This window comes from Momordica charantia (assembly GCF_013281855.1).
Source record: "Momordica charantia cultivar OHB3-1 chromosome 8 unlocalized genomic scaffold, Mcharantia_2.0 BLBB01000008.1, whole genome shotgun sequence".
Lineage (NCBI taxonomy): Eukaryota > Viridiplantae > Streptophyta > Magnoliopsida > Cucurbitales > Cucurbitaceae > Momordica > Momordica charantia.
The window spans coordinates 34573307-34595923 of NW_028275166.1; the positions used below are offsets into that span (position 1 = coordinate 34573307).

The 22617-nt window shown below is 30.0% G+C and overlaps 2 protein-coding genes across 2 annotated transcripts; both read left to right on the plus strand.

Annotated features, from left to right (window-relative positions):
* Window positions 1-10633: 10633 nt before the first annotated feature.
* On the plus strand, window positions 10634-13303 carry LOC111024234 (protein SPEAR3). The gene is made up of 5 exons (XM_022301881.2): window positions 10634-11041; window positions 11828-11938; window positions 12181-12251; window positions 12337-12421; window positions 12692-13303. Exons 1-5 carry the CDS (start codon window positions 10829-10831, stop codon window positions 12809-12811), a joined length of 600 nt encoding a protein of 199 aa, XP_022157573.2. The 5' UTR covers window positions 10634-10828; the 3' UTR covers window positions 12812-13303.
* A 4044-nt stretch (window positions 13304-17347) lies between these two features.
* On the plus strand, window positions 17348-19744 carry LOC111024223 (aldehyde oxidase GLOX1). Its single transcript, XM_022301866.2, has 3 exons — window positions 17348-17973; window positions 18060-18584; window positions 18793-19744. Exons 1-3 carry the CDS (start codon window positions 17440-17442, stop codon window positions 19603-19605), a joined length of 1872 nt encoding a protein of 623 aa, XP_022157558.1. The 5' UTR covers window positions 17348-17439; the 3' UTR covers window positions 19606-19744.
* The last annotated feature ends 2873 nt before the right edge of the window (window positions 19745-22617 follow it).

A 22617-nucleotide genomic window follows, 5' to 3' on the forward strand; every position in this document is an offset into this window, starting at 1 on the left:
CTTTTCCCTCCAATTAAATTAATGTCCTGAAATTTGACTTAAGTTCATGTTTAATTTTAGTGGGTGACTTGATTGGGGATTTGAATTTTTGACGATTTATCTGAAAATATATACATCAAATAATTGAGCTAGGTTCAAGTTGACTAATAGGTGACTTGTAAGACTTCTCGATCATTAAAATAAAATGTTCCACCATAAAATTTATTGGTCACATTTACAATTAATTTGGTGCGAGAGATTCTGGAATACTCTCAGTAGTGGCAAAAAAAAAAAAATAGTAACCTTTAATTGGAACGTTGTATAAAGACCAAATTTTGGTATAATCTGTATCAAAGTTAAATTTATAAAGATGAAGAATGTAATATAAACATTAGTTTAGTTTGTTAATAGAAAGATTTCTCTTTTTAATTATAGAAAAAGAGGAAAATGAAAATAAAAACAAGAAAGCAACATTTGAATTGTCCAAGAAACATATAAAAAACACAATCATAAAAAAAGAACAAAATACATATGAACAAATTAATTTAGAATTTCCAAAAAGACTTCAAGTTTGTTGGGTGGCAGAAGCAAAGTTCAATGGATTCATTCAAACTTTAAAGCAATAAATTAAGAGTTCAATTATGATTGAAAACTATAAAATAATTATTTCATAATTGAAGAACGTGATGTCATTCTCTCTTACAGTTGCGTTTCATTACCAAATTAGCTTTTTAAAGCTGTGCGAAAGATGACTTTACAGGCAGTGAGGCAGATCCTATTTTCTTTCTTGTTTATTCCAAAAAGAAAAAAAAAGATTCTGTTCGTTTCGATTTCGAGTCCATTTCTATTTCATTTTTATCTTTCATATCTTTATGATTTTTTTTTACACTTGAATTTGATCTAATTTGGTATAATATTTACAATATTTTAGTATTTTTATGAATACATTATTATCCAACATAGCTTAACTTAACAGATAAAGCAATTTACTTCGTTTTTTTAAGTCGGAGGTTTAATCCCTCGTCTTTTTATTTGTTATACCAAAAATAAAAATGCCATAAAGATAGTTTCTCTTTTAGTGATTGCATCAAATCAGTAAGCCAAAAATATTAAACTACTGTAAGAAGAAAATATTTGCATGCTTTAGATTATTTTAAACATATTTTTGACTAACTAAAAATGCTTTCTAAGTTTCTTGTGATTTTTAGGGCTATTATTAATTAGTTCAGCATCGTAACTAAAGGTATTTTTCGATTAATAAAAAATATTTAATCAGTTAAAAATACTTTTTGTCGGTTCAAAAGTAATTTCAGTCACACTCTTAATAAGAAAATACGTGTTAATCGAAAACGTATTTCATCCAAAACACTATTTTAAAAATCATTCTGGAGAAAATAATTATACTGATAATTGTGAGAGTGCATATAGGAGACAGGAAGAACGTTATTTAGAAAACCCTTATCCGATGCATTGAATATTTAGTTGGTTTGAGAGTTCATATCCACTGATTATTATTTTTATCAAATAATAGCTAAATTTTGAAGATAGACTTTGGAGTTTGAATTTATGAAAAGAGGGCCACATTGCATTTAGAGTTGAACAGAGAATTGTGAGAGCCTAACTGATATGAGCAATATTAATTGGTCCACTGTGCTCCTTGAATATTGGATTGGTGAGGGAGAGAATGACAAATAAATTATTTTTAGAAAAATGATTTTTTTATATCCGTGAATATCAGGGTCGTACATCATTTGGTGGCGAGAAACACATAGAAACTCATTCTCTTTTGATTAACTCCAACTCCTTTGGTCCAATGACCATGATAGTCATATTTAGAAAAATTTTGATGGGTAAGAGAGAAATATTGTAGAAAAGGGATTTATTTATTTTTAAATAGAAAAGTTGTCAAATTTTTGTTGGTAATCCGAACAAAGTGTTCAACGAAGTAGTATTGTTCTTGTATTTATGAGAGTTATTGAGCCACTACTAATGGTGGCTAGGAAAAGTTGATGAAATACGACAAATTTTAGTACCATCACTAATGGCTAGGTAAAGTTGATGGAAAACGACAAATTTAATTAGTTCCACCTATCATTAGGTATTGTTTGCAAAACGAAATAAAAACTTATTTAATATATCTTTCAAGTTTTTCTTTGTTAGAGAAGTTAGAAAACAAAATGTAAAAATAAGAAATGAATTTGGTAATTGTTTTTTTTATTGGAAAATGAAATGGAAACATGTTTAGTTACATATTTCCAGTTTAAAACGCCCATATTTATAAAAAAATTGAAAACAAAAAACAAAAACAGAAACATTACCAAGATATTACTTTAACATGTTCCAAAGAAACAAAAATGGTACTCCACGCTCTAAAATTATTATACAAACATAAGATCTCTCTATGTGTACTAAAAAACCATAAGATCTCTCTATTTTCTTTTTAAGCATGTTAGTTGTAAAAGTCATCTTTCCAACTCATTAAATTGGTGAGGGCTATATATATATATATATATATATATATATATATATATTTTGAAGAAATTAGGGTTTCTTCCAAGACATTTGAATATGTAAAAAGGGGGAAGAAATAGGCAATTTGGCATGTGTAAGCACCCAAGATGGTCCCATTACACAGTTGTACCAAAACCCTAATTTTTTTTAAAAAAAATTAATTCTTTTTTAATGTTGTAAACACTTGATTCCCTCATAAGGGAGCCTTTCTTGCAGTTTTATATTATTTTTTTAAGATATGAGAAAATATTCCCCACACCCACACCAAATCCTAACCCTAATCCTAATTCTCTCTTTCTAAAATAATAGTCTTTGACGTCCAAAATTAGAGATGATCCTAGGTATCTCTTTAGTCTAGACATGAACCTACTCTTGTATCGGTTAGAAGTTGGAAAGATCAATATAATCTTATATCTCTCTAAATAAGAATAATAACATTTTCACTATTGCCAACAATAAATTAAGCTCAGAGGTGGTTTTTAAAAATTATGTTTGTTTATGCACAATTTCATTAGTTAGTTTTTAGCCAAATTTTAAAACAAAAATAAAGTCTAAATTTAAAATATGTTATTAAAAATGTAACTATATATAATAAAACAAAGCAATATTAAATATACATAGGTGAAAGTAATGTTTCTTTTGTTTAATCTTTAAAAAACAAAAAACAAGCAACCATGCATATAATAATACATGACTTAAATACTTAAGACCTGTGACAGCATAAGGCTAAAGGCTCTTACCACACTGTGCCATACTCAAGGGGTACACTGCTTATATTTATAAAACATTGTTATGTTTGTAATTATTTTTACAAAATTATATGTTTACAAATATTTTTTAAATATATATATATATATATATATATATATATACAAATCAATAAAGTTTTTCTAGTATGAAATTATATTATCGTGGATATATACATGAAGAAATAAATTGTTAATAATAATTAAAAAGAGAGAGAGAGAGGGAAAGGGAGATTATGACAAATATCCATGTTGGTTTGGTATTAAAATGTTGAGTTCATTATAGCCACATGATTCACCAAACCACAAACAAACACAATGAAAAAGAATGGTCCTTTTAAGGGGGAAAAAACGTATAAAATTAATTAGTTGCTTGCCATTCCACACTAATCATGCTCACCCATATATTAATTAAAGAATGCAAAATTGCAGTATCTATCTTTGAGGAAACTTATATTCCATATTATGCTTCTTCTCCAATTTTCCTGAAAATCTTTTCTTATAAATTTGTTATGAAGCAAAGAAGAAGATAGATTAGAGAGAAAAAAAAAATAATTTGTATAAGTTGGACATGAATTAGTTATAAAGATTTCCTATAAATTATTTTCAGTTTTTTTTTTTTTTCCGAACCTTGGACCTCTATAGAAGGAACAAGCAGATGCCTTAACCAATAAGTTATATTGATATATGTCGGCTAGCAAAATTTAACTGGTTAAAAATAATTGATCTGTTTTGATCTTTGAAATTGAATTTTAATGTGGATGTTAGACCATTACTTTTCAAGCTCAAAAATAGACCTAAATACACACCTTTGAACATGATGTTATAGAAAGATAAAACATTTGAAAATATAACCATAAAAATAGAATTGTGTAAAAATTCAAAGACTCGTAACAGAATTCTAAATCGACCTAATTTTATATGTTATATAAACGAAACCTAGTCATCTTATCTCAATGATCACGTAGAAGCATTATTGATTGATGAAATTTGATTCATTCAATGTATTATAATATTATAAACAGATCATAAATACACGTTTTCTCACGAAAATTTTCGATCGATCGATAAAGATAAGAAGGGAAATGGAGAGGGGAAAAGATAAAAATCATGGTTTTTAATTTCTTATTAAATACAAGTGAACTATATATTTAATTATTGGACTCAATCTTCTCCAAGAATCTTGAGATCCTCTCTTTGTTTAATTCCCTTTAAAATATTGTAAAGAACACCCCAACAATTAAATTATACTTTATAATTCATAGTTTTCTGGCATATAATAAGAGGAAATTCCAATGTCTCCCAATATTAACCATTAATTACAAAAAAGGAGGTTGTGGTTCAAGTAACCTACACCTATACTTTTAATTGGAAGAGAATCTTTATATTATATGGGATTGGGGTTTGATCTTTCATCTTTATGGATTGGGAACTGTTTGGCAAATCACTTTATTTTATTATTATTATTATTAATATTATTATTATTTTCTTGGTTTTGAAAAGCAAAAACACAGCGGTTTTCAAGGGATCGGAGTATTTTACTTTGCCAAACGTGTGGTGTTATATGTTTGCACGTGCTCTCAAATCTACGGTGGATATTTCATATATTCTCTGCATCTCTCTCCACTTCTCCTTGTCTTTTCCTTTAATTTACAAACATTTATAATCCCGGTTCGGTTGGGTTCGATTTCATATCAAAATTAAAAGTAATTTAATTAATTTGGATTTGATCAGTTTTATGGTTGATTTTGTCGGGTTTTTCTTTTCTATTGCTCCTCATTGAACAACGTTTTGGTTCGACATTGAAAATTTTGGTCTCGATTTTTCTTCCTTTTGAATCTAGAAAAAGAAAAATAGACTCTTAATCTTAATTAGGGTTTGAGCAAACGTAAGTTCAATTTCATTTTAATTAATGACGGGTTTTATATATGTATATTTATGTATGAAATTAATGAAAAAGCAAAACATGGACGTATATTATTCTTTCATTTTTATAAAATAATAACAAATTTTTTTTTTCTTCCATTTTTTCTATGCCTTTGGAGTGTGATGTGTTGGAGTAAACAATTGAGTCAAAATACAATATCTTCTGGCTTTTTTTTTATTTTTTCTTTTTGTTAATGTGAAAAACAAATCTTTAAATTAGATCATCATTCTATATTTAAAAAAAAAGCTTATAAATCAAGTTGGTAAACGTTTATTTTAATTGTTATCGTTTGGATTTTTGTTTAAGGGTTTGAAAACTTTCATATTAAATAATTATGGGTCCAATAATAACCCTTTCGATTTTAAAAAATTAGTTTTTTTAACTATGTATATTTGATGTTATATATATAAAAGAGAATAGTTATCAAGAGGTTAAAAAATCAAGATGATTTGGTTTGTTTTAAATATATATTTTTTTCCCTAAAATTTAATGTAAGATAGGAGATATGGGTAATATAAATGGTTTAAACACAAACTTAGTACATGTACGATGTAATCTTACAATATTTTAATTCATATACATATTCTTATAATGACTAATGATTCCATCTTGTCTAGGCCAAAAAAAAAAACTAATGGAGTCTAATTACTTTTAAAAACTTTCCAATTAAATTTATTTGCTGAAACGCCAATTAAATTATTGATATTAAAATCTTGTTGTATTCCAAATAATTTAGCCACATATTTCATTATTTTTTATTAGATTTTGGACGAAAATTTTAACTCTAAGAATTTTATTATTCAAAAGTATAATAACTAAATTAAAATTACTATATTTGATAAGCTTTATTTTATATTTTTAAAAATTAAGACTATAAATACTACTTTGGCCTTGTATTTCAATATTGTTTTGTCATCTACTTTTTAAAAATGTTTTCAAATTCTAAACCAAAATTAGAAAACTAGAAAAGCTTTTAAAATGTTATTTTTGTCTGTGAAACTCAACCAAAGATTCAAATGTATTTCTCAAAAAGGTTAAAAATATAGAAAAATAATACGAAAAATCAAGTATAATTTTAAAAATATAACAAAAATGAAAAAGTTATGAAATGAATGTTACACAAATAGAAAACTAATAATATACTTTTAACAATTTTATTTATTTATTTCATAATTGAGAACTCCAAGAAACCATAATTTTAGGTTTCTAGCTATAGAAAATTCAAATGCAATTTCCAAATTTTGCACAAGTCAAAGCGAGACTTGGACACGCAATCGCTGCGCGCGTGGCATGTGAATAAACTTTGGTCTTCATGGCCAATCATATTGTTTAATATTAAATATTATAATATATTCGAAGATTATTTGAATTTTCCATTTATTTTTTTAAGAAAAGTCATATGATTCACGATTTAATGTTATAAAATTTTGTTTGAATTATTATTTAATGTAATTTTTCTTGCGTTGAAAGTTGAGTTCAGACTTTGGATGGAAAGTTAACCACGCAAGAAGAAAGAAACACGAAGCTATATATATATAAAATAATAATTAAAATTTTAAATTATATTATTTTATAAGTAAAAACTATTAATTAAAATTTCTATAATGGATATCAATATTAACACATGAAAATTTTAGAAATTTAAAAAATTGTTATAGCTTATAAAATTTTAAAAATGTTATAATTTCTCCAACATTTATTGTAGTTTTTCTCACTTTATACATGACAAAGAAGTGTGAAAAAGAGAAAGTTGACTGAAAATGTCAAATAATACTATTTGATATGGATAATGAATTTTACCATTTTATTTAAAAAAAATAGTTGGAGATTTTTTCAAATTAATATTTCTTTAATTGCTTTCTCAACATATATATTTTTTTTTGGAGACGTCTCAACATATATATTTATCTATAATCTGAAGCATACTTAATTAATTATATATAAATGATTGTGTTTTACATATATTGATTTTTATGGTTAAAATTGACTTGTTTTGTTTTTATTTTGTAAGGTATCACGATTTGAATTTATAATGAGATTTATTACACCAACTAATCTTTTTTTAGTTAATCTGTCTCTTAGAGATCATGTAAAAATTTCTTAAAACATATAGATAGTTAATTAATAATATGTTGTGGCGGCATAAAATGACATTATTCATAAATTTATTTATATGGTTTCAAAATATTTATTATTTAAAAGCATTGAAGTTATCTCTTTTCCTCCACAATTTAAATTAGCTTGTAAGTAAACTTTAATTTTATAACCATGGAGAGACTTTTAACAATTAACCTATAGAGTACAATAAATAATTTTAAAATATATGATTTAAGATAAATTAGAAAATTAATATAAGCATATAATTAAGAAATATATATTCTGACTATAGGTTCGAATCCCCACCTCACATATTGGTGTATTAAAAATATATACAAAAGACAATATTGAATTATTTATCTTGTTATGTAACGATAAAGATTTGAAATAAATATGATTATATTTTTTTACATCCCAACAAGAAATAATAATGAATTTACTAATATATGCTTTTAGTTTTAATTTATTGACGAAAATTAAAATATGATACTATTAAATCAATAATTTACCTTAAAATTCCATGAAATATTAGGATCGGTTTCATGTAGATTTTTTTTTTATTTTTTATTTTTACGATTCGAAATCATGTATATTTCATAGGATAACAAAAAAAAGAAGAAAAAACGAAATTTATTAGATATACTTTAGGATTTTCAAGATCTCGAAAGAAGCAGCTAATGAGAGGGATTAATGTGGATTTGGGAAACAAAGTAAACGAGCTCACGTGTTGGTTGAAGTAATAAGACGATTTTGTCCTTCCTAAACCCTCTCTACTTTCTCTCTCTTTTCTAAATTAATTGATATAATATGACCCCCACAGATCATGCTCCAAACAACTCAATCAGATTTGGTCCCTAATCAATTCATTAATTTAACATCCTACAAATTTAAATATATCCTTCTAAATTTACCATTATTATCATTTATTTGTTCAAATAAAAGCCATATTTATAGTTTCTCATTCTCTAAATAGTAGTCTTTTTTTTTATAAAAAAGATATTAGTAGATTTTACAAAAAAAAAAAGACATGAATAATTTTGTTGGGAGTAATTCATATCTTACCTCCCCGTTTGAAAATGTAACAATCTAAAAAAAACTTTTACACTTGGTCTCTCTATACATTATCTCGTCATTCTAAATTTCACCACTAATCAAAATAAGAATAGATCACATGATTTTTTTTCTTAATCTTTCAACAACGATAAAAGTATGGTGTACTTAAAACCAAACAAAAGATACATATTCATTATCCAAAATTAAATTATCAAGGCTAGAAACACAACACAAATGATCGTAGGAGACTGGTGCTAATCAAGCCAAACTTGTAGAAACTATTGCTATCGTGGAAGCCTTGAATTACTACCAAATTAAATTCAACGCTTATCTCTTCTAGAATCAGACTCCATTAAAGTCATCTAACTCCTCAATAATATAGACGAAGATATCACTGAAATCAACAACTTCATTACAGAAGTCTTAGAACTGGTGCAACACACACAACGGTAAAATCTTCCGCTCATATATTGCCATAAGAAGAACATAGTGGTTCACTCAGCTACTTGAGCAAACCACCTTAAAATCCCAAAAATATGGGAGCCTCTTTTTTTTTAAAACATAATTCACTTGTTTTCGTAATTTTCAATTTCCACATTAAAAAAAAAAAGCTACTTATTCATAATTTACAAAACCTAAATACTTAAAACGAATTGTTTTTATTGTATTTTGACTTACTATTTTACTATAAAGTAATAAAAATGATTAACGTACCTTTTTATACAAATTTTAAGGATTAAAAAACATAAAAATTTATGAAACAAAATATGATTTAAATTAAAAAGAATTATGAAAATATTGTTTTTGGACAAACCCTATAAATTGTCTCCCCATTACCCTAGAAAATGGTACTAAAAAAGAATTTCTAGAACCTACATGTAATGTTAAATGTAATTAAATCAAATCTATACCTTTTCTTGACATTAAAAATGAAATTTATTTTTCTTAGGTAAATTACTTACAGAATTTGACAGCTGGTGTTTCTTCATTACGGGCATTATTGGTTAAGACTACTTTTTAATATTGGGAAACAAAATTCAATTGGTGGACCCCACTCTTGAAGGTTCAATCCTACGTGCATGATTAATTCCCAAATCTGATTTGATTGACCTAATCCATGATCAAATACAAGGATATGATGATCTCCTTTCAGCTAATTAACCTTTTTTTTAATACAAAACAATATTAAATATGTTTGCTTCGAATAAATTGATGATTCCCCCATTTTTTTTCATCTTACAAGTTAATCAATTAATCATTCCATTAGTTTTTTTTACATCAAATATGAAAATGGAGGATGGATCCCTCGACCTCTAGAGAAAGAGCAAACGGAACTTTACTTAATGTAAGCTTCCATTAGTTTATTAACTATAAGGGTCATAATTTCAAATTATAGTTAAAAATTTTATATTTATAAGATTTAATAGTAAAAAAGAAAAAAAAAATTTGCTTCCCTCTTTCTATACATTTATGAAAGTGCATTAAGGCTAATTTTCGACCTTTGATCCTGAGGAGGAGTTATCGGATCATTTAATTTACCGCGGTATAAGAGATGGGATAAAGAGAAAGAGAACCCAGAGGTAAAAAAAAATCGATTTACTTTCTTAATATATGTGCCTTTGTAATTATTTTTATGAACATATTTATAATCTTCTCAATGAATTAAATCTTAGTACCCTATACTAAAAAAAATTCTTACATTTAATATAATTGGATGAAAGTTAATTTTTTCAAAGAAAAAGCTTTGATAGTCAAAGATATTTTCATATATCTTCTTATTCAACGTCAATAATGAAAATAAAAGGTGTATTTAAGCATCAAAATATTGAACAAATTTATAAGTTATAATTTCCTCCTCATATTTCAGTGACATTATTAGATTCAAACAAACTCTTATGAACAACAATTCAACTCTTTCAATACAATTTTATTCAAATTCCAATCAGAAAAAGGACAAATAAAAATAATATATACACACTACTAATAAATGAGACAATAATAGGATATTGACATAAATAATCAACAAGAATAAAACGCAAAAACGAAATGCCCAAAAGTCTATATATTTAATAAAGATAAACATTTATGGAGTGCCACCATTAAAATAAAATAGATCATCACTAAAAAAATACTTATAAATCAGAGACAGTCACTATCAAATGGAGTGGTTAAAAGAGAGAAAAAAGAAAAATATTGTTAATATTATAATGAATTAAAAAAAAAGTTTATGGAAGTTGTCAAAAAATGAAGAGAGAGAGAAGAAAAAAAGGAGGGTTAGAAAGAAAAGCATAAAATGTAAGTATAAATAAGATTAAAATCGTAGAGACAATCTGATCCAGCGATGCAATAATTGTTGGGAGTGTGAAAAAGAGCTTAAAAAGAGGGCTTTGGAGATCTCTCTTGTTTCTCAGACTGCCTCCACTTTCTCTCTCTAGTTTCTTTTTTTAAATTTATTTTTGGTTTTTCTCTCTGATCTGTGCGTGTGTTTGGGGGAAGAGGGAGAACTAAAATTTAGATGGGGAGTGGTTATTTTGGGGAGGTGAATATGGGGAATGATCAGAGGAGGAGTGGTGGTGGGTCGGCGGCGGCGGCGAGGAGAGGGAGGAAGGGCGGCGGAGAGAAGCCGAAGCAGCCGCAGAGAGGGCTGGGGGTTGCTCAGTTGGAGAAGATCAGATTGCATGGCGAAATGGGCTGCGCTTCTTACCACTTCTATCCAAATCTCTCCGCCGTAACTCTCTCTCTCTCTCTCTCTCTCTCTGATGATTTTCATGGGGTTTTGCAGGGCGGAGGAAAGTTGTCCCTCCTAATTCTGCCTTACTTTAAAAAAATTTTATAAAAAAAGAAATTAAAACTTCAAATTTTCTCTTTAATTTGTTCCTCTCTAAACCATAAGGTTACACACACATATTTATATATATATATATATATATATAAAAGGCTTCAGTGTAAAATTTTGTCAATTCCTTCAAAGATTCCAGACTTTTTTTTTCTTTTTTTTATTTATTTTATTTTGATATCCCACTGGGATGATTTGAACTCATTTTGTATATATTTTTTAAGGTTTCAGTGAAAATTTTTGTCAATTCCACCAAAGATTCTAGATTTTTTTTATCGGAATGATTTGAACTCATTTTGTATAAATTTTTTCAATTTTTCTCGTTTCCCTCTTTTGGCGTCTCGTCCTTTGATGATATGAAGATTGGTTTTTTATTTTATTTTTAATTTGTCCTCCTTCCCTTTCTTTTACATCTCTTTTACGCTAGATAGATTTGGGAAATCTTTTACAGGGGAAAGAATCTTTTTACGTTATAACATTTTATATATATAATCATTTTATTTCCTAAAATTTGGGAGACCAAATTAGAGACAAATTTAAAAAATGTTGAACATTTTATACAACTTTTTTCTTATTTAAGACACTACCATACTCCCTTTGATCTTTCTTCGCTATACATTTTCATGGCGGATTTGATGGGAAGTTGATGAATTTTGGTTTAATTTTGATTTTGTGTAGGGCGATGATATGAGAATGCAAACAGCCGCAGCTTCGTCTTTTTCTAATTACTCCACAGCTCCATCTTCATCTTCTTCCTCTTCTAACTATGGCTTCCACCCAAATTTTCAGGTCTCTTTCCATTCTCTTTGATATCAAATTTTATAAAACAGAAAACGAAAAATGAAATGGTTATGAAACATGTGCCAAAATTAAGGGAAAAAGCCAAAGTTTTCTTCTCAAAACACCATTAATATTAATCACAAAAAAGATGATAGTTTGTAGGATAAATTAGAGATTTTATTTTATTTTTTTGAATTATATCTATTAACAATAATTTGTTTTAAAGAAATTAAAATTGATATATCCTACAGACTGGAATGGGAGAATATGAGAGAGGAAGTTTCAGATACGGTGAGTCTCAGCCAACAACAGCTTCTATAAGGTAAAATTAAAAAGTAAATTCAGATATTTTTTTAATTTTTTAATTGGTGTGTTAAATTTTAAATTTTTGATTTGTTTAATTTTAGATGGGACCCAAATAACACATTCCTGGAGACCCAACATTTTGGGCAACCAAATATGACTGGGAACCATTTCAATCCCCATGTACAGGTTAGTTAATAATCTCTCTTTAATTAACTTAATTTTAATGTGATTTTACATGATTTGTATGTAACCAAACAAAAAAATAACATTCTTCGAGGACTGCAAATTTTATAGTTTTATTTGATACGATTCTGATACTGATTTGATATATTTGTCGCGACTTATATTATTAATTAGTCGATATCCATCATTATAATATGATTAAAAAGTTTAAATTAATAGAAATGTGAGATTTTTATTATTATTATTTTTACATGAAATGTGGGGAAAATGCAGGATTCAATGCACAAGAACATAAATTCAAAATATGGGAGCGATTCAATTGGCTCAAGCAGTCAAAATTCTGAATCAAGTGACACTCAAGAGCTAGATTTGGAGCTGAGATTGTCAATCTAACAAAGTGGGTTCCAATCAATCAACTTCCCTATCATTCTATGAAGTGATAATTATGAACGGAAAATACTTGATTTCTCAATCAATGAGGACTTATCTTGTCTTTTAACCATCCATTAAAAATGTTCGACAACTCAGAAAAATAAATACAAAAATTGTTAATTTGTCAAACATTTAATGGTAGTGAGTACAAGATTTAGTTCTTATTAGGAATGAGCCAAATATTTTCTATTATAGATTGAACTCGTATAATTTACCCTTATTTTATGAACCATGCCCCTATAAAACTGATACATGTGGCACTAGGAAAATATTATTAAGCCACATTTAGATCATATATAAATTTTGATCTTTTTGAGATGTTGGAGACTATTTTGAAAAATATAGGGGTGTGGTTTGTAAAATGGGCAAACTATAGGGTGTGATTTGTAATTATTTCTATATTATAAATATTGCATGCATGCACAAGTCCAATACATTTCTTTTCCAAGTTCATTTCCAAAATTGCATTATGGGGATGCAATATTGAAAGAAAGCTAAGTTCAGCTGAAAAGTACTGTCATTTTGTAATCAAAGGGTAGATTGACTTTCTTTTTGCTTCTTCTTCTTCTTCTTCTTTTTTTCTTTTCGTTTTTTTAGAGAAAATACTGTTTAATATATATATATATATTTCTTCTCTTCTTCATAAATTATGAAAGTGAAGAAAAAGACTAATTTATTGCTTCCTTTGAGGTCTACACAGATAGCAATCAAACAGTAGCACTGTTTTGATTTTTTCCCTTCTCTTAATTGATAGAGAAATTAATGGGGAAAAAGAAAGAAGAAGAAAGACCAAAAACTTTATCTGATTCATTGGCTTTGATCAATCTTTTTTTTGGATCCTCTGTTGTTCAACAGTTTGAAACTTTATTAAAAGAAAAAAGGAAAGAAAAATCAAGATTTAAAACGTTATATTGAATGAAAGATGTATATTAAAATCAGTTTTAGGTTCTAATCACTTGTTCTATGGACAGTTTGATTGGAAGCAAAAAATGGTTAGATTAAATTTAATCTTTTCAATATATATCTTTAATACTTTTCTTTGGAGTTTAAACTTTTTTCAATATATATCTTTAAGGAGTTTAAACTTTTTATAGATCCCACGTCAAAAAATATCGTTTATTTTTATTTTTTAGGAAAAGGAAAGCGCTATAAGGAGGGGTTGAACCTCCAACCTTGACGTTAACAGCCACACGCTCTAACCAACTGAGCTATTCCAGCTACCAATATTATGTTTTGATAAAATGTAAATTATCGTTTGATCTAGTAATTACTTGTAGTGTAACATATTTTGAATATAATCGACGAAAATGAATTTCGTTGCTGATGCCCTTTTGTCTTGTAGTGTAACATGTTCTGAATATAATCACTACTGAATTAAAATATTTAAATTGATAGATGTAGTCGATTTAAATTTATTTATTTATTTATTTTTGCATAGATATATCATATTTAGGAAGGAAGAGGGTATTAATGGTTTTGTTGAATAGACAATAAAGAAAAGGGAGGGGAAAAAAGACTTCTTTTGTGCATGCCATGTTTGTTTCACACTAAGCATATTGATTGCTAGTTTAAGGGAATCTCGTGTGTTGATGTTGGCCTTTCATATTTTTAATGCTTTTCCCCATCCTTGGGTAGCAATTAGGGCAAACCCTAATATTTTATTTACAGAAAAAATCCTTTCACCCGACATCGAGCAAAAGTCTCGAAAAATGTCCCATTTATACAACGAACAAAGTAGACATAAGAGAGAGACGTTTCATGCTTTTGTACATTGGCATGATATTGCCAATCTTTAAATATTTTAAGGTATCCATAAAAGATTAAATTGACCTAACTCATCAACTCAAGTGTTTAGGTTGATTGGTGATTTATCACAGAACCAGGATAGAAGATCATGTGTTTGAAATGCTGATTGTATGAGGTAATTACCGATTGCTGGGTCTAAGTGCAAATTTCTAAACCCACAAATTTACCGTAACCTATTAACCTAACTTTTTTGGTCGACTGAATGATTTAAGATCTAAGCCTATATATATTTGCTTTCAATTGAAATCTATAGAAAAAGTCTTGTACCAACCGATATAGTCTCTCATTGTAAACCTATGACCTTCTCTCGACTTTTATATCGATATGTACTAGACTTTAGTCACGACTTTTAATGAATAAGTGATGATAATAGAAAAAGAAAGAGGGTATCAATGAATGTGAAATATTAGTGAAATGAGAATAAGAGTGAAAAGAAGTGATTATGAAGATGCTTTGTATGGAAATAGAAAAATTCATGTCAAGTGATTGGAAAAAGGGCGTGCATGCACCAAGGTGATTTGCATTTGCCCAATATGCCACTGTTTTTGTATTAGTGGGGAAAGTGATTTGACATTAAGGTTTGTTTCAGGCTCCATCTATGGGAGGCATTGAGGTAAAAGCCCTACTATATAATTTTATAATTTGTGTGCTTCTAGAGAGAGACCAACTATTTATAAGTTGTGTTTTTAGAGGGAGGGACCAATCCTTATCTTCATCTTCGCTTATTTTGTAATTATGATATATATCTTCATCCTTTCTCCTAACGGAAGAATTTTGTTTTACCTTCATCGTATGTCTCTCACATATCTTTATCAATAGGTGTTCCAGTATCTTTCATGAAAAAAATAATAATAATAATTAGATTTTTTTTTCCGAAAAGATATCGGAACTATTCCATTAAAGTATGTTAGAAACATACAATAAAAGGAGGTTAGATAAAGTACTTCGGTTAAGAGAAATGGAAGGTATATCGTAATTACAACAATAATAATTAGGTTGGGGAGTTTTACATATACATATTTCTTAAATTCTAGCCATTTTAGTACCTAAATTACTTTTAAAAGGCAATTATGTTAGTTTCTAGAGTTATTTTTATGTATTTATTAACTGATTTTTGTGCTGCAAAATATTAGAATCATATAGCTTGATTGAGGAGTTTTGACTTAGAGTGTAATGGAAATTGATGGCAGAATATATAACAAGAAGATCAGCACTATGTTTATCTTTTGAAAGTTTAGCTAGGATTAAAATGGACGTTCTAAACTTTATGGATTAAATTGAAATAACAATTGAAATTTCTATTTTCAATCTTAATTCACTTTGTATTTCATTTATTTTACAAAAAAAATTAAAATCTAAGGAATTTTTTTTTAAATATTGTTTATATATTTAAAATTTAGTTAGTACTCAAATGTATTATTAATAAAAGTAATAAACATAACAAAGAAATTGCATGACAATAATTTCTAATATATATGTTGTCAATGTAATATCTATGAGAGTATGTTTAGAAATTTTAACGTGATTCATATACAAATTAAAAATATTCCAAAAAACAGTATATCCCTGAATATTTAGAATAAAAGTGTATATTTGTTTATATATTTAAAATTTAGTAAGGACTCATTTCTTGTTTCTATTTATCTTTTTAATAAAGAAAAATAAAATTGCATATCGCAACACCATGAATTCAAGAATAATAAAATAATATTTTAATTTATATGTTTTTTAAACAAATTGAAAATGGCTGACACTTGCTTTTGAGTTTTGTTATTCTCAAACTTTCTATACAATTTTTAAAATAATATTTCTAAAATGAAAAAGGAGAAACATAAATATTTAAATAAACAAAAAAAATTTCTTGATCAAAATTGAAAACAAAAAATAGAAACACCATAAAAAAACAACAGATTACATTCGTTACAAACTGAAGAACTCGAAATTTAATTTGGCGAGTTTGTTAAAGTTAGTAAAGAAGAGAAAGGCAAAGATGAAGATCCCATAGAACAAATAGCTTGCAAATCATGAGTCAATTGGAGTTGTTGGTTGTAACAAATATTTAGAGACTTCAATGCTCATAATTAATTACTGCATTTCGAAAGTCTTGGCTGGAATATTAATGTCTTATCTGATATATTCTTCAATATCAGAAAAAACCTGATGGTGCAAAAATGGGAAATCAATCAGCTTTTAGCTTTCTAATCTTTAGCCTGCAATCCTTCAAAATATTAACCTCTTACCTTTAACTGCCTGTATGTGTATTTTTTCTTCAAATCTTTAGTGTACTGCTATAAAATAGAATTGTTATTTGTAGCAACCTTCAATGTTGTACCAGACATATGTCAAAAAAAAAATGTAAAAATTGGAACACTACTTAGTAAATTTAATTTAAGGTAAAGATTTGCAATAACTTATCTAAAGATTAATTATTTGCGTTTTGTTGAAATGAAAATTTTAGGGTGAAATTTGATTTCCTTACCAAGTTGAGGGTAAAAAGTTTAGTTCTTAATTTTCGTTCCCGAAAACTCCTTATGGCCTTCCAATAATCTCATTGATTTACTTTTAATCTGACTTGCCTCGAAATAGCAAATAAGTTGAGGTTTAGCCTTCAAAGAAGGAACAAACTGTGGCCTAGTTTGGGGATCCTTTAACCGCCAACTTTGAGCCATAAAAATGGATCAGATGGAGAGACAAAAGCTGAGGGACACACAAAAGGAAGAAGGCCTAGTGTTTATATAGACACAAAATTTGCTGCCATTGAAGAACTACCTTTCATTTCTTCAATGGCGGCCTTTCTCAAGGCAGCTCCCTTTCTCCTCCTCCTCTTCCCTCTCCTCTTCGTCTCCGCCCTCGCCCAGTTCGACACCGTCGGCGGGAACTATGGCACTGGCTCCAACCCCCTCGACAACACCTTGAAGGAGATCCTGGCTGATCCTTCGACCGGGACGAACGACGCTGGTAAGCGAGATGCCACCGACACGAACCCGGCCGTACCGGTCGAGACCAACCTGCCCGGGATAACGTTCGAAGCCGGCCCGGAGGTGGTCGACGAATCGAACAAGCGGGATTTCAAGACGAATTATGGAGGGATGTGGAAATTGGTTGTTCAGAACTCCTTTGTCTCGGCTATGCACATGATTTTGATGCCAAACAATAAGATGATCATATTTGATGCATCTGCATTTCATATCTCACAAATCAAGTTGCCCGGTGGAAAATGTTTCCCTTTCACCACTGACCAGGGTGCAGTACTCCAAGATTGTTGGGCTCATGGCGTCGAGTACGATATCGCATCCGGAAACCTAAGACCTCTCACGGTCAGTAATAACATCACTCAATCCAGTTATATATATTTATTCGTAATAAGTGGATAAATTTAATTTATATATTGGATATCTAATAGATGTCTTCGGATCCATGGTGCTCGTCGGGAGGACTTGACATAAACGGTAGAGTGGTTAACACCGGCGGATGGAAGGACGGAACGAGAGCCGTCCGATATATCGGTACATGCGAGAACTGTGACTGGAAAGAGTATCCAACGGCACTGGCTCGTCCACGGTGGTATGCGACTCAGATCACGATGCCGGACGGCGGTTTCTTCTTAGTCGGCGGGCGGAGATCTTTCAGTGTTGAATTTGTTCCGGCGGAAGGAGCTTCTAATGCTAGGGCTATCAAAATGCCTTTCTTGGATGAGACCACTGATTTAGACGAAAACAATCTGTATCCCTTCGTTCATCTTTCCACCGACGGCAATGTCTTCATCTTCGCCAACAGCCGCTCCGTTCTATTTGACCCTAAGGCTCACACCATCCTCCATGAGTATCCCATTTTGGACGGCGGTTCCCGAAACTACCCCGCTTCTGGAATGTCCGCTCTTCTCCCTCTCAAGCTTTGCCTCGACAATGCCGAAAAAATTCCGGCCGAGGTATATACGTTAAACTACCACTAAACCCTAAAGATAAGAGTTCAAATATATGACCTAATGATTTCATTCTGTAAATTAAACTACCATTAAATTCTAGGTGAGTACGTCTAAATATTTCTCCAAACTAAATATCGTAGAGTCAAACTGTTTCTGATGAATTAAATTATTATTGAATTTGAAATTTTGTCTGACTCAACGTTTGATTCAGGTGATCGTGTGCGGTGGGGCGAGACCGGAAGCGTACCGAGCAGCGGAGAAGGGGAACTTCATGCCGGCATTACAGGACTGTGCTCGTCTCGAGATCACGAAGCCGAACGCGGTATGGAAGAAAGAAATGATGCCGTCGCCAAGAGTGATGGGCGACATGTTGATTCTCCCGACCGGCGATCTTTTGCTGATCAACGGCGCGACTTCCGGCACGTCGGCGTGGAATTTCGCAGAAGGCCCAAATTTTACTCCCCTTCTCTACACTCCCGAGAAGCCCGCGGGCGCACGGTTCAGAGCCTTAGCCCCCACCACCATCCCAAGAATGTACCACTCCTCGTCAGCAGTCCTCCCCGACGGCACAATCCTCGTCGCCGGCAGCAACACCAACTCCGGATACCTATTTGTGAACGTCAAGTACCCGACGGAGCTGAGGGTGGAGAAATTCTGGCCGCCGTACTTGGATCCGGCGCTTACCGAATTCCGTCCGGCGTTTAATTTGAATGGATTGGAGACGAAGCTGGGCTACGGCAAGGACTGGAGTATCCTTTTCCATTTGAACGTCAGGGAGGGAGTGGATCCCGATAACGACATTAGGGTTACGATGTATCCGCCGCCGTTCACGACGCACGGCTACTCCATGAACCAGAGGCTTCTGGTTTTGGCCATAAAGGGACTGGAAGCAACCGGGCCGAGGATTTACAAAGTTACGGTGGCGACGCCGCCGTCTGCAATCATTGCGCCGCCGGGGTACTACCTTGCCTTCGTGGTGTATCGCGGGGTTCCGAGCGTCGGAGTCTGGGTTACCATTCAGTGATTTAATTTTATTATTTAAATTTGAATCAATGTTGTTTGTTATTGTTGCTTTATTTTATTTTATTTCTTTTCTCGGCTGAGATTATAATTCGGCTCCATTTTGAAGAAAGAAAGTTTGGTGGTGGATCACCGATTAACTATCTCTATCTCTCTTTTTCTTTTCCTCCGATTATAACTTTAAATTGTTCGATAATCAATAATCCATAATATAAATTTGATATTTGTGTCAATGTGAAAAATTAAAAAATATATCTATGTGTTCAAACCCGATGATAACTACCTTATATCTTAAGAATGAGTCCGAACACTAAATATTATCAAATCCATTATATTTTGGAAAAAATAATCATTATGCAACTTCCAAAATGTTTCTTTTTGTTGATTATTCAGTACTTCAACTTATATGACTTCAATACATGTCTTCTCTTAGCACGTTAACACACCAGTTTGAAGTTATATTGTTCATGAGTTAAAAGTAATGTATAAATAAATACCAAAATGGGTTATTTCAAAAGTGTTAGGTAAAAAATAGCATTATGGTTTGAAAGTTACATGGACTAAAAGTTAAATGATTAAAATATAATAATTTTGAAAGTGAAATTATCAAGATATAGTTTAAACCATTTCTTTTAAGATAGATTTAAAGAATTTATAAACCATGCATGCACTGTTTGGGAGTGACAATCCTATCACATCTCACAACGAAAGCTTTTAATAATTTTTTTAATTGAAAAGGTTATTGATCTTTATTTGTTTTTCTTTAGGTTAAATACTCAAATTGAGAGAGCATATTTTGTTTATTGTTCTTTCAATACTCATAATTAAAACCTTCTATAGTCTTAAATTTTATTTATTTTGAAAATTTTAGATTTTTTTTGTATGTTAATTGATAATAATAAAAGTGCTCTAGTGTGCAAGATCTACGTGAAAACTAACTCGTTTGGTTGATTGGGCCATCCTAAACCCAGTCAGTGAATCTTAACCTAACCTTTTTAATTAAAAAATACTAAACAATCTTTTAGTTCATAAAACTTATTTTATTTTACAAATTAAATTTCAGGATAAAGCTATGACGTGATTAAAATAATTCAAAATGTAGTTATCTGATGGTACCTAAATCCTGACAACGAAAATTGTGCAATTTTGAAGTTTACCACAATAAAATATATGTTCTAATAAATTGATTAAAAATACTCTGCAAAAAATAATAAGAAGAATAAAACAAGCAATACCGTTTTTGGGAGGGGGTGGAAGGTAATTTTATAAGGTTTCTCTTGGATGTTACAATAGAAAATAATTAGTGGCCCTTACTAGGCATTTATCTTGTTTTAATTACCGTTGAATATTGGATAACTAAAAAGAAGAAAATGATTTTTAAGTTGTCAATTTGTTAATGGTGACCTAAATAGAGATAGTTTATGACGGGAAGTTCATTTTTTTTCTTTTACAATAGCTTTCGGAGAACCTCTCTTTTAATATTTTTAAACATTTTTTTTCTAAATAACAATACTTGATCAGCATCAATCTTTTACTAACCATCATTAACTTTTCTACCATAGATAAAAAGGCAGGGAAAATATAATTTTAATAATTTACATTAAAAAATTAACAATAATTTAACTTCGAGAGGACTATTTATGAATATTTTGAAAATGTTAGATTTTAACCTAGGGACCAAATAAAATTATAACATAATTAATTTCAGGGATAAAAAATGGATTTTAACTTGAATATATATATATATATATATATTTTTTTTTTTTTTAAGGCTTAAAAAGCTAGCCAATTTTTAGTTAGTAGTCATCATAAAAATAGGTACCACTAATAAAAAACTCATTGCTATTTCTTAAATTAAGAAAATTGTAAACCATTCGTTTGTCTTCCAAGTCACGGGCAGGTGATGACATGGGATGATCCTAGTGGCGGTGGAAAAAAACAGACATTGATGAAGTCGGTACGGCGACCGACCTCTCTTGCTTTTAGTTGTAGGCTGTCCCTTTGCTCTCTCTCTCTCTCTCAGCGTGGTTGAAACTTTTTTCTTTTCAGTACAAGGTTAAAATTCGGAATATTAATTTTAACCTATATTTTTCAAATAAAATATTACTTTGTTTTAATTTATAAATTGTTAACTATTCAATTTTAATTGAATTTTTTGCTTCAAGGAAGATATCTAATGTTATCGAACAAATCCAAGATACCATGCATTGTGGCTGCACTCTACCACGTGGACTAGGTGAATGGAGATTGGGAAGAGGCCAAGCGCATCAAGCTCAATCTCGAGCATACCGACTCCCAGGACCAAGCGCACTAAAACGATCTGTATGAAAGGCAACCAGTAGGTAGGATGTTGATACTTGATACCTAAATCGTGATATGTCTTAGATCAAGATTGTTCATCCACGTTCCCTAACTACAGCACACAGGAGAAAGAAGAATGTTGGTGGTCCCCGCAAGCAAAACACGACATGCTACCCCTAGTTTCCGCCTCAAACTTACGAACTCATACTCTCTCCCTATATAATAAAGAGAGAGCAGCCCCAATCGAGGTAATTCAAGTTTCACCCACACAATTTTTTTAGTGAGAATTTGACTCCACTCTCAAGCATAATCTTACCTTCGAGATTACTTCCTTTCTACTATAATTGCTTTATATTTGTCTGCTTTTAACAAAATCAAATCCAATGCAGGCTCGAGGGGGCTCGAACCCCTTTGAATTTTATAATTAATTAATAACTCTTTGGCTCAATGGTTTCGTGTCTTAAGCCCCCTCACTACCGGTATTTGCTTATCCGTTAAAGGATTGACAAACACTTAAAAATATCTTCTTTTAATAAAATTTATCCTTTAAAATATCTTTGACAAAAAAAACCACCCCCAATTAGTAGCTGAAATATCAATTTTAAATAATTTTAAAATTTTCTAAAATTAATTTTTTAATTTCACAAACGTTATCCTTTATTACCCTTTAAAAAAGAGGTGAGTTCGATAATAACAAAGCTTATTATAATGATGT